The sequence below is a fragment of the Stomoxys calcitrans genome, chromosome 1, assembly GCF_963082655.1.
Source record: "Stomoxys calcitrans chromosome 1, idStoCalc2.1, whole genome shotgun sequence".
NCBI lineage: Eukaryota > Metazoa > Arthropoda > Insecta > Diptera > Muscidae > Stomoxys > Stomoxys calcitrans.
The window spans coordinates 219835711-219848614 of NC_081552.1; the positions used below are offsets into that span (position 1 = coordinate 219835711).

Consider the following 12904-nt stretch of genomic DNA (forward strand, 5'->3'; position numbering starts at 1 on the left):
ATCAAAGAAATTTTTACTCAAAATGAAAATATTTTTAAATAAATTTAAACATATGTATATATAACTTGATTTATTGCATATATAGGTAAACAATAAACGCACGAAAAATAAACAATGATTTATTTATTTTAAATATTTGTAAGTAGGTAGAAAATATCTAAGTAACTAAGTGTTATTCCGTGTATAGAAAATAATTCATTAAGAGAGAGAGAGATTACTTAATTGTTTTGTTTTTAATCATTTCGTGATTATTTCTTTCTTATGCAGCTATTACATCATACATTGGATTTTTGTGGGACTTGGATCTTAAGGTTCTTCTAGGTGTGCTCAGAAGACAGACAGTAAGAATGGTCTTCAAAAATTATAACTCTACAGAGAGGTGGGTGTGTTGGAAGGATGGTGTGCTGAGAAGATATTCAGTAAGAAGGAGTGTGTGGAAAAACAAAAACTGAAGGATTTGTTTTTAAAATTATTATTTATACTCTTACTAAAGTAATATCCTAGAAAAAAAAGGTGGGGAGTTGTTGCCCAGACAATTCGATCTGGTATATATATAACTGTTGACTACGGTATGGATGTGGATTGATTTGGAATCTTGAAATTGTGTTTTTGTTTTTGTTGTGGGAGAAAGTTAAATGTGCAAAATTCTAAGTTAAAAGTACCATTTGTATATAGGTATGTATGTATGTCTGTATATAAATATATATATATATAATATGTATTTAAGGCTTCTTTAACATTCAGCTTTCTAAAGTTACTCCGCTTTGGCATGTATCTCTAGTGTGTTTTGCATTGATAAATAGTAAACCAACAAAAGATTCTTCGTTAACTCTTAGCTTTTTTTCTTCTCTTTTTGTTTTGCTACAGGATTGTGTGATTTTTCTGGTTTAGTCTCATTTTTTTTAGTTTTGCGTAACTTATGGAACTTACGACATTCGTTTATTTAGTTGTTATTTTCGTTTTTTTTTTTTTTTTTGGTAGGCTTCTTGACTAAAAACTATGCGTGTCTTAACAAATTGAAGGCTTATAATTATTAGTTGTGTTACATAACTTTGGTGCTACTTTGCGCCTCCATTAGCGTTGACATGGGCGTGACACCAAATAGACTTCCAGTCAGTGAGAGCAGGATCGAGTAGTTAAAGTACCAGAAGAGTATAAACAATATCGCAAAGATGATATCTATAGAAGACCAGCATGTGAAGAAAAACGATGTCAGCCGGGGAGGAAAAGGGATGACAGAAGATATCAAATCGCATGATTTTTGTTTTGTTGTGCAAGTGAGAAAAAAATAGACATTTTTATACATTATTTTTTTTTAGAGTTGACGCAGTGCAGTTTATGATGAACAAGCGATAAAACTATAACACATACACATAAAATTAAAACTTAATGCAAGGTTTTAGTTTTCAGGTTGAACCACCAACCACTTAATTTAGAATTTACCAACACCAACTTATAACTGTCCGATAGTGTGAACAAATCCGATTGGAATTGAAGTGAATATTTCATTTTATTCTTTATCTTCTAGCAGCGAGTCAATAACTGATTGCTTTCAATAGCAGAAATATTAGAATTTGTATACCCTCCACCATAGGAGGGGGGTATACTAATTTCATCATTCTGTTTGTAACTTCTCGAAATATTCGTCTAAGACCCCATAAAGTATATAGTCTTGATCGTCATGACATTTTAAGCCGATATAGCCATGTCCGTCCGTCCGTCCATCTGTCTGTCGAAAGCACGCTTACTTCCGAAGGAGTAAAGCTAGCCGCTTGAAATTTTGCACAAATACTTCTTATTAGTGTAGGTCGGTTGGTATTGTAAATGGGCCATATAGGTCCATGTTTTGATATAGCTGCCATATAAACCGATCTTGGGTCTTGACTTCTTGAGACTCATACGATTGAGTGAAATTTCGCACGACGTGTTTTGTTATGATATCCAACAACTGTGTCAAGTATGGTTCAAATCTGTCCATAACCTGATATAGCTGCCATATAAACCGATCTTGGGTCTTGATTTCTTGAGCCTCTAGAGGGCGGAATTCTTTTCCGATTTGAATGAATTTTTGCACGAAGTATTTTGTTATGATATCCAAAAACTGTGCCAAGTATGGTTCAAATCGGTTCATAACCTAATATAGCTGCCATATAAACTGATCTTGAGTCTTGACTTCTTGAGCCTCTAGAGGGCGCAATTCTTATCCGATTGGGATGAAATTTTGTACGACGTGTTTTGTTATGACATCCAACAACTGTGCTAAGTATGGTTTAAATTGGTCCATAACCTGATATAGCTGTCATATAAACCGATCTTGGGTCTTGACTTCTTGAGACTCATACGATTGAGTGAAATTTTGCACGACGTGTTTTGTTATGATATCCGACAACTGTGACAAGTATGGTCCAAATCGGTTCATAACCTGATATAGCGGCCATATAAACCGATCTTGAGTCTTGACTTCTTGAGCCTCTAGAGGGCGCAATTCTTTTCCGATTTGAATGAATTTTTGCACGAAGTATTTTGTTATGATATCCAAAAATTGTGCCAAGTATGGTTGAAATCGGTAAATAACCTGATATAGCTGCCATATAAACCGATCTTGAGTCTTGACTTCTTGAGCTTCTAGAGGGCGCAATTCTTATCCGATTGGAATGAAATTTTGCACGAAGTATTTTGTTATGATATGCAACAACTGTGCCAAGTATGGTTCAAATCGGTTCATAACCAGATATAGCTGCCATATAAATATATCTGGGGTTTTTACTTCTTGAGCTTCTAGAGGGCGCAATTCCTATCCGATTTGGCTGAAATTTTGCAAGACGTATTTTATTCTTACTTTCAACAACTGTGTCAAATAAGGTTCAAATCGGTCCATAACCTCTTGATCTTGGTCTTGACTTCTTGAGCCTCTAGAGTGCGCAATTCTTATCCGATTGGGATGAAATTTTGTACGACGTGTTTTGTTATGACATCCAACAACTGTGTTAAGTATGGTTCAAATTGATCCATAACCTGATATAGCTGTCATATAAACCGATCATGGGTCTTGACTTCTTGAGCCTCTAGAGGGCGCAATTCTTTTCCGATTTAAATGAATTTTTGCATGAAGTATTTTGTTATGATATCCAACAACTGTGCTAAGTATGGTTCAAATTGGTCAATAACCTGATATAGCTGTCATATAAACCGATCTTGGGTCTTGACTTCTTGAGCCTCTAGAGGGCGCAATTCTTTTCCGATTTGAATGAATTTTTGCACGAAGTATTTTGTTATGATATGCAACAACTGTGCCAAGTATGGTTTAAATCGGTACATAACCTGATATAGCTGCCATATAAACAGATCTGGGGACTTGACTTCTTGAGCCTCTAGAGGGCGCAATTCTTATCCGATTGGTATGAAATTTTGCACGTAGCAAATTGTTATGATATCCAACAACTGTTCCAAGTATTTGTTTAAATCGGAACATAGCCTGATATAGCTGCCATATAAACCGATCCGGGATCTTGACTTCTTGAGCTTCTAGAGGGCGCAATTCCTATCCGATTTGCCTGAAATTTTGTACGACTGATTCTCTCATGACCATCAACATACGTGTTTATTATGGTCTGAATCGGTCTATAATCCGATACAGCTCCCATATAAATCGATCTCTCTATTTTACTTCTTAAGCCCCCAAAGGGCGCAATTCTTATTCGAATTGGCTGACATTTTTCACAGGTCTCCAACATATAATTTGATTGTGGTCCAAACCGGATCATATCTTGATATAGCAGAACTCGACAAATGCGATCCATGGTGGAGGGTATATAAGATTCGGCCCGGCCGAACTAAGCACGCTTTTACTTGTTTAAGTTGAATTTGCACCGCAGGCATAGGCGGAGTACATTCCAAATGCAAATTTAGCCCATGAACATTTCACTAAGGAACAGGGGCAAACTTCTCACATGTCAAGGAGTGCAGTACGATTCAAGTTTTAAGCTCAATGATAAGGGGCCTCCTTTTAATAGCCGAGTCTGAAAGGCGTGCCGCAGTACGACACATTTTTGGAGAGAAGTTTTTTATGGCATAGTACCTCACAAATGTTGTCAGCATTAGGAAGGGAAAACCACCGCTGAAAATTTTTTCTGTTGGTCTCGCCAGGATTCGAACCCAGGCGTTCAACATCATAGCCGGACATGCTAACCTCTGCGCTACGGTGTAATCCTCCATAGGCGGAGTACCATGCAATAAAATTATAGTTAATAAAATTCAAAATAGACCACCCAACCAGGTAAAGGCCAATAAGGAAGCAGGAGCCTATGGATTGCCGAATTAACTTCAACATAGCGGATGAGATACACTGTTAGCTCATAAGCTTGAATAACACATAGCCACCAATGATTTCATCTTTAGTATACTGTGCCCAGTATACAAGAAGAGTTAATAAACAGAATGTGTGCCAACCAGTGTTGCCACACAAGAAAATTATTTCCTAACAAAATTTAAGAAAAATCCTACCAAACGCGACCAAAACCTACCAAATGTTTTATTAGCAAAAAATGTTGCATATGTATTCACATCCACCACCGAAGAGTTAGCCATTTCGTCATTCCATTTGGAATACCTCAAATTTTACATTTTCAACGCTACAAAGTACTAGATCGTCGTTATTCATATAGGATTTAGACATATCCGTTTTTTTTTTTTTTTTTGTGTCAAAACCAATCTAAAGTCTTAAGTCTTACGTTCAAAGATAGCCTATATCTTGATGTAGCACCCTTTATTCCAATCTCCCGATATGAAATTTGAGTTCAGAATGTCGTAGTTTTGCCCCGATTTCAATGAACAACCGCTCCGAGTAGATAGAGATTTAAAACCATCTCCCGATTAAAATGTTTGAGCCTAAAAATTCGCTTTTCTACCCTTATCTGATGTAACAGTGAGTTGGATGGACCCCACATCTGAGCATGGACTAGATCTGACCACATTTGTGTGCAGCTGCCACATAGCCCTGATTTCCGATTGAAGGCATTCAATGCACAAATGCGGCATTTCGTAGCCAGAATTTATCAAGTTTCGAAGAAATCCACTAACATTTGTACCAGTTATAGTCAATATCAGAATTTGGGGGTTTTTTAGACCCCTTGTAATAGTATTTGGCCCCTCGACATCCATGGTTTCGTTCTGCACTCTTAACGATTGCAGTGAAGGGAAAGTTAACCTTAATCAGCAGAGACACAAACCCATTCACTTAGCAACGCTCCGTTACGAGTTTAGCAGAGTTATGCTACCAATCTAATAGAAAATATCTAAAATCAAGTGAAAAGGTGGCACCGGTCGAACTTAGGATACCCACCACTATGGATATATTAATCTTCCTATTTTATTAAAAATGTCGGGACGTCGGGAGGCTCACTGTTTCGTGTTTCAGCGAAATTCGGTAATACAGGGTGGCTGATGAATATTGCTACAATGATGAATATTGCTACATTTTTTTTTCGGTGTATGGAATACATTTTTCTTTTATTCATGTTAAATTAAATTATTAAATTAATTATTAAATTATTATTAATTAAATTAATTAATTAATTAATTAAATTAATTATTAAATTATTATTATTAAATAGAAAAAAAGTTATTACATTTTTTTTTGGTAGCGGCTTTCATCAGCCACCCTGTAGATGCTGCTTTTATGGGTTGTAGATCCTAAATCGGTAGATCAGTCTATATGGCAGCTATAGCTAAATACAGTCCGATCTGAACTATATTTGAGTCGAAAGTCGGGAGGCTTAAAACAACTCACTGTTTCAAATTTCATCGAAATCGGATAATAAATGCAGCTTTTATGGGCTTCAGGCCCTCAACCTGCAGATCGATCTTTATGGCAGCTATATGTAAATATTGTCCGATCTGAATCATATTTAGATATTTGTACCGGATGTCGGGAAACTTTCAAATTTCAGTGAAATCGGGTAGTAAATAAAGTTTTTATGGGCTTCAGACCATAAAAAAAAAAAAACTGCCATATAGACCTATCGGCAGATAGGTCTATATGGCAGCTATATCTAAATATAGTCCGATCTAAAACATATTTGGATCCGATGTCGGGAGGCTTACACCAACTAACTGTTTCAAATTTCAGCGAAATCGGGCAGTAAATAAAGTTTTTATGGGCTTCAGACCACTTATCGGAGTATCGGTCTATATGGCAGCTATATCTAAATATAGTCCCATTTGAACCATATTTAGGTCGAAATCGGGAGATTTTAAACAATTCACTCTTTCAAATTTCAGCGAAATCGGGTACTAAATAAAGCTTTAATGGGCTTCAGGCCACTTATCGGCAAATCGGTCTATATGGCAGTTTTATCTAAATATAGTCCGATGTTCACATATTTGTATCGGGAGTCGGGAGGCTTTAAAGAATTTGACAAATGCGATCCATGGGTATAAAAGATTCGGCCCGGTCGAACTTAGCACGCTTTTACTTGTTTATTGTCTCGACGTTCTGCCTCGATCTAGCCAAATCCGTCCGTCCGTCTGTCAAAATCACGCTAGCGGACGAACGCGTAAAGCTAGCCACTTGAAATTTCGCACAGATGCTTAATATTGATGTAGATCGTTGGGCAATGCAAATGAACCATATCGGATAAGATTTAGATGTAGCTCCCATATAAACTTATCTCCCGATTTGACTTCTTAACTCCTTTTAAGCCGCAATTTTTTTCCGATATGGCTGAAATTTTGCATGTAGTGTTTTGTTGGGTCTTCCAATAACTGAGCCTAGTACGGTCCAAATCGGTCTATAACCTGATATAGCTCCCATATAAACCTATCTCCCAATTTAACTTCTTGAGCGCTTACAAACCGCAATTTTCGTCCGGTTTGGCTGAAATTTAGCATGGTGTATTCTGTTATGACTTTCAACAACTGTGCCAAGTACGGTTCAAAACTGTCTATAACCTGATATAGCTCCCTTACAAACCGATCTCCCGATTTGACTTCTTGAATCCTTACAGCCCGCAAATTTTGTCTGATTTTGCTCAAATTTTGCATGCCGTATTCTGTTGCGACTTCCAACAACTGTGGCAAATGCGGTTGAAATCAGTCTATAACCTGACATAGCTCCCATGTAAACCGGTCTCTGATCATCCTTGTTTGGTTCCTAGAAGCTTTAATTTTTGCTGGTTTGACAAAAGTTTGGTATGTAGAATAAAATTATGCCCTTCAACTAAATTTATTTTGTATAAATTTTTAGCAGAATCCATGGTGGTAAGTTCCCAAGATTCGGACCGGCCGAACTTAGAAAGCTTTTACCTGTTTTTTCTCATTTTTGGCTCCATGGCAAGAGCTACCAATGCATCCAGAAAACGTGACAGGCAAGCCCGCTTCAATTGTTGCATTGGAAGACAACCTTGAAGCATTTATTCGTGAGATACCGGCCGAAATGTTGGAAAGAGTATGCCAAAATTTGACTAAGCGGATGGATTATTTGAGACGCATTCACGGCCAACATTTGCACGAAATAATCTTCAAGCTTTAAATTATATGGACCGTACTATCGATTCTGTTGATTTTTGTTTGAAACCTTCCTTCCGTTTATATACTTAGTAGATAAAGCCGAGGTTAGCATGTCCGCCTACGACGCTGAACGCCTGGGTTCGAATCCTGGCGAAACCATCAGAAAACAAAATTTCGGCTGTGGTTTTTCCCTCCTTCCTGAAAGGTCGGCTCTCTCTTTTCCATTGAAACGGATTGAAACTTTAGCACGGCAACCGGTTGTACGTACCGTATTGACCCGCTGCATTGTGCAAAACACTGCTACAACAACAACAACAAGGATTTTTTTCAGGAATGCCCTGGGGCATAAGAACGTCGTGACGGAAAACCTGTAACCCAGGCCTCCTGATTATTGGGGTGATTGCTTGAGCTATGGGGTTTGCCCCATACCGCAACAGTTCGGCAGGCATATTATCAACGCCGTTGGAAAGTTAGAATGGAAGGTAGGTAGAGGTTAAATAGTGCCAGGATATAAACCCGCCGTGGGGAACTCCCTGTTTCACTCTACGGTGCTTCGACTTCTTATCCCTAAATTCCGCAAAAGACTGGCGACCACACATGTAATTCGCCACCCAGCGTTTCAGGCCTGGCTGGAGAGACGTGTTGGCAATGTTCTGAAATAGTTTGACATGGCTGACCGTATCGAATGCCTTCGATAGTTCTAGTGCCACGAGGAGCGCCCTATCATATGGCCTGGGCTGATTGAAACCAAAGTGCGGTTCATGGCATGCAAAGCGTTGTCCTTGTTGTAGCTGTATTCTGTCTTTTATCTGCTTGATTCTGTTGAGTATCTAGATCCAGGTAATCTGCGACTAAGATGGGGTGCGTCCAGAGGGATCTGGGTCAGAGTCCAGTGGGTCTGGCTGGGCAGTTAAGCAGGTGAAGTGTGTCGTGTGGTCCCAGATCACAATAGGGACACACATCCTGCACGTTGGCATTAATCCTTGCTTTGTAGGAGTTGAGGCGGCTGCATTTGCTGAATTGTAATTGAGACAGAACTACTATGGTTTACCGGGGGAGGTTAATTTCTTCATGTACAATGGGAGCTATTCACCGCATCTTCTACCGTGGCTGCATTAATGTTGTCTAGACCAGCTTGATATACCGCTTTATCTAGAAGTTCTCTCTTGTAGCGCTGAACCTCACGCTCTTGATCATATAGATCTACCTTAAGGCTTCAGAGATGTGGATACTTATCCACTAGATAATGATTTGGATGGTCAGTGCGATAAAATCTACAAAGTTCAGAAGGTATAGCAGAAGGTACAGCATGTAGTTAGATCATATAGATCTACCTTAAGGCTTCAGGGCGGTGGATACCTATCCACAAGATGATGATTTCGATGGTCCCTGCAATAACAGCTACGAAGTCCAGAAGGTACAGGACGTAGTTAGGTCTTTGCACGGTTAGAATTTTTGTCTCTTGATGGAGGTGGTGCCCGTGAGAACTAAGGGGACAGCCCGTCGCAGTTCTATGGGCGGCATTCAGACAGATATGAATATGATTCCTTTGCGTGTCACAGTTCCGACGAGACCACACTGACGCTGCATAACCTACCACAGACCGGACAATTTCTTTGGGTGTGGTTTTTGTTGTTGTTGTAGCCATATTTTCATGTGATGGTGGCGATCCTAGTCAAGCCCCTGTAGGGGAACAAGCTCATTTCGGTCCAAAGGACCGATTGCCGCGGGACCAGAGTGGCCATTGGTTTATTAAAGGCGCCATTTGCCTTTCCTTGGCATATCGAGCATCATAGACACCCAGTATGTGTGCAAGAGCCAGTGCCGCCCGGTCTCTTACGGAGACTCTCCGCTCGATACAGCTGATTGTCCGCGATTGCCGTTGCAGCTACTCCGTATGGAGCATTCCACATTCCGCAAACTGTGACCGCGCCCGGTAGCTCGCAGCTAAGCTTCTCGTGACAGCAATGAACACCACACAGATCCAACCTCAATGTTCCAGCCTGTGTGGTGCTCACAGCTATCCCGTACCGGGATTATTCCACTGCGTGTCACAGAGCTGACGAGACCACACTGGCACTGCATAACTTACCACAGACCGGCCAATTGCTTCGTACGTGGTCAACATTATTATTAAAAATTAAACGAAAATAAGCAACAGCATTACTGGTAAAATTGGTTTTTACATTGGTAGGAATTCAACATTGTGTGTAACTGAGTAGGCCACCGTAGCGCAGAGGTTAGCATGTCCGCCTCAGAAAAAAAATTTTAGCGGTGGTTATCCCCTCCTAATGCTGGCGACATTTGTGAGGTACTTTGCCATGTAAAAACTTCTCCCCAAAAAGGTGTCGCACTGCGGCACGCCGTTCGGACTCGGCTATAAAAAGGAGAGCCCTTATAATTGAGCTTTAAAACTTGAATCGGACTGCATTCATTGATATGTGAGAAGTTTGCACCAGTTTCTTAATGGAATGTTTATGGGCAAATTGACTGAATAAAGCATGTGACTGAATAAGGGTGAAACCCCTCTCCATGGCCCAAGATAGATGCGACATTTTCCAGTTTATGAAAGGGAGAATGAGGAGTCAAATTTCTACTTCACTTCTCTCTCTCAAACAATCTTGGAATTCCGACAAGTTCAATTTCCTATTCTAAATTGGAACTAACACTCCAAATCGATTCGACTAAATTCTATGGGGAAAGATATGTGGCTACTATTTGAGTTTGATAATTGCAGACTGATACGGCTTTGGCGACAATAAAAGCCACGAACAAATAAATTCATACATTCAAGATTACAAGGGCAATAAGAAAAAAGTTTTACCAGCGCTCATAGAGGGAAGATATGAGAAAACAGTACTTGAAAATGGTTTTCCACAAGATTGTGCCAAGTCCAAAACAATATTGAATTTAATATTCTTAGGCTAACATTTAGTCGTCTAGCATACAAATATTTCTAATATTAGAACCCTCTCATATTTGAATATTGTTGGCAATGATAAAATTAACCAAACATCAGATGCGGAGCACAGAGAAACACAAGGTTAATTAAACAACATACACACGAACACACACTGTTCGTGACTGACAGACTGCTTGGTTACTTCTATCTTTCATCAAACCAATGACCACATATACAATGGAATTTGTTATACACACCACTCGTTTTAAACAATTGTTCGAGCTAATGGAACTGTCAAGTTACCCCATGCCCATTATACATACTATATGCCCAAAAGGAGAATACAACCAAAAATAAAGTTATGGAATATCATATTGCAAAGAGACTGGACTAGACTTACGTATTGTGACCCGCTCCCACTTCTCGACCATGTACAATTCGGTCACCATTAGATATCGGAACCACCAGTAATTGCAAAAATCTATGAGATTCTGTAGCATTTTTCTTAGCTTCTTTTCTTTCGTAAATCTCCTCCTCTTCTTTTTTTTTTGGGCAAAAAAAATCAAAATTTATTGCTTCACTTCGCCTTCGCTGATGGCCGCCAATAGAAAGACGCACTGCACTGATTGTTGAATAGTTATTTACTCTTGTTTTTACTGATAATTGTAGATTTAAGTCTATCGCGTCTATTGATTTTTGAGTACTTTGTGGTATGTATTAATTGCTTGTTCTTGGCTACGATAAGAACAAATATTTGTTTATATGATGATTAATTGCCGCAATACACACAATTATTTCTTTAGATAAAAAAAACAAGGTGTTTATTAGCCACACGATTTATAAACTATTGTGAATTGATTAACAACAGCTGTGCCCACCAGGGATGCCAATTTAGTGTTTTTTTCCACTAAATTATTAAGTCACACAAAAATCGAAAAAGTTGCCAAAACTTAAAAAGGTAGTACCAAACAAGAAAAAGGCTCTACACTTACCCTTTTTGAAAATTTGATTTTTTTAATCAAGTCAAAATTTTGCTGTAACTTTCTGCCATGCCAAACATTCCATTAAGGATTTTTCTCTCATATCAACGAATGCAGTCCGTTTAAAATTTTAGCTAAACAGTGGGTGAATTTTTTGGTCGAGTCTGAACGGAATGCTGCTTCACGATACCTCTTGGCATCGAATTTTTTGATAACTGAATTTTTCCGTCGCCATTATTAATGAGAGTATAGCCACGACTGAACATTTTTTTCATTCGAACTGGGATTTGAACATAAGCGCTCTGCAGGTTTAAACAAGACAACATCTGGGCGGTCGAAACGAAAATATTCAAAGGCGATGTAGATATATTGTGAGTCTATTCGTTCAAGGCTTGTGATTTTCTTGGTGTTTAGGTTTACTCCAACAGCAATCCAAATACACATCTATTATTGGAATAACCCGGCACGGGATAGCTGTGGGACATTGAGGTCCGATCTATACGGTGTTCATAGCCGTCACGAGAAGATTAGATGCGAACTAACGGGCGCGTCCACAGTGGCGAATAGTGGAATGCTCCGGAGTAGCTGTAACTGCAGTCGCGGACAATCTGCTGATCGAGTGGAGCGTCTCAGTGAGAGGTCGAGTGGCATTGGCTCTTGCATAAATACAGAGTGCCTATGATGCTCGATACGACAAGGCGGGTTATTGGCGCCTTTAAATAACCAATGGCCACCATGTTCCCGCGGCGATCGATCGTATAGACCGGAACGAGCTTACGCACCTACAGGAGTTTGAGGAGAATCGCTACCTCCACATGAAAATGAGGTTACACCAACAACAACATCGGAAAGACTTCCTTAAAAGTATATATTTGTTTGTAAAATTTCCGAAAATAGTTATTCGTTAGTTAGTGCTTTTTAATCTTTTTTTTACACAAAATCGAGATAAATTCACTTACAGGTAGTGTACCGCAAACAGCTGAGTACAATATTTTACGCGGAGTACACTATCTATCAACGAGTTTTCACGACGTTTGGTTGCATGTGTGGGTTATTGTCTAAGACCATACATACACAAACACGAAAAATGTCGCATAATAGCAACATGCAAACAGAGCTGCACCAAGCACTAGTTGGCATCACTGGTGCCCACTATGCAAAATAGTCATTCACAATGTAGTGCGCAAATACCCATGGTTGTGTTAAATTGGTACGATTATGTTATCGATTTATCGTGATTCTTCGAAATAACGGTATTTTAAGTTATTCAGCAAGGCGGATTTAATAAGGTGGTCTCACGCGAACATCTGTTAGCAGCCGGCCAGTATTAAGATGACAGATTTTTGTATGAATTCTCTTTGTTGTTATCTTCTTTCTCGCATATTCTCTGCTCATGTACGCACACGTATACACACACGTACATAAATTTATTTATGTGTGTTGGCAAAACGTCGATCAGCTTTATGGCGGATTGCACCTTATGATTTGTGGCTGTTGTACAAATGAGACCCCCTTT

General features: G+C 39.1%; 1 protein-coding gene across 1 annotated transcript; it reads right to left on the bottom strand.

The window, feature by feature from the left end:
- Positions 1 to 950: 950 nt before the first annotated feature.
- LOC131994270 (uncharacterized) lies at positions 951 to 11258 on the bottom strand. Its single transcript, XM_059360949.1, has 2 exons — positions 10809 to 11258; positions 951 to 1179 (listed from the first exon to the last, which is right to left on the bottom strand). The coding sequence occupies exons 1-2, from the start codon at positions 10906 to 10908 to the stop codon at positions 1043 to 1045; spliced, it is 237 nt and encodes a 78-aa protein (XP_059216932.1). The 5' UTR covers positions 10909 to 11258; the 3' UTR covers positions 951 to 1042.
- Positions 11259 to 12904: the final 1646 nt, after the last annotated feature.

What these genes read in the sequence shown, in the direction of transcription:
- LOC131994270 (XM_059360949.1), bottom strand. Translation starts at nt 10,908, where the DNA reads ATGCTACAGAATCTCATAGATTTTTGCAATTACTGGTGGTTCCGATAT. An exon ending in GTGGGAGCGGGTCACAATAC is followed by an intron (nt 1,180 to 10,808) that starts GTAAGTCTAGTC and finishes GGTCTTCTATAG; the next exon opens with ATATCATCTTTGCGATATTG.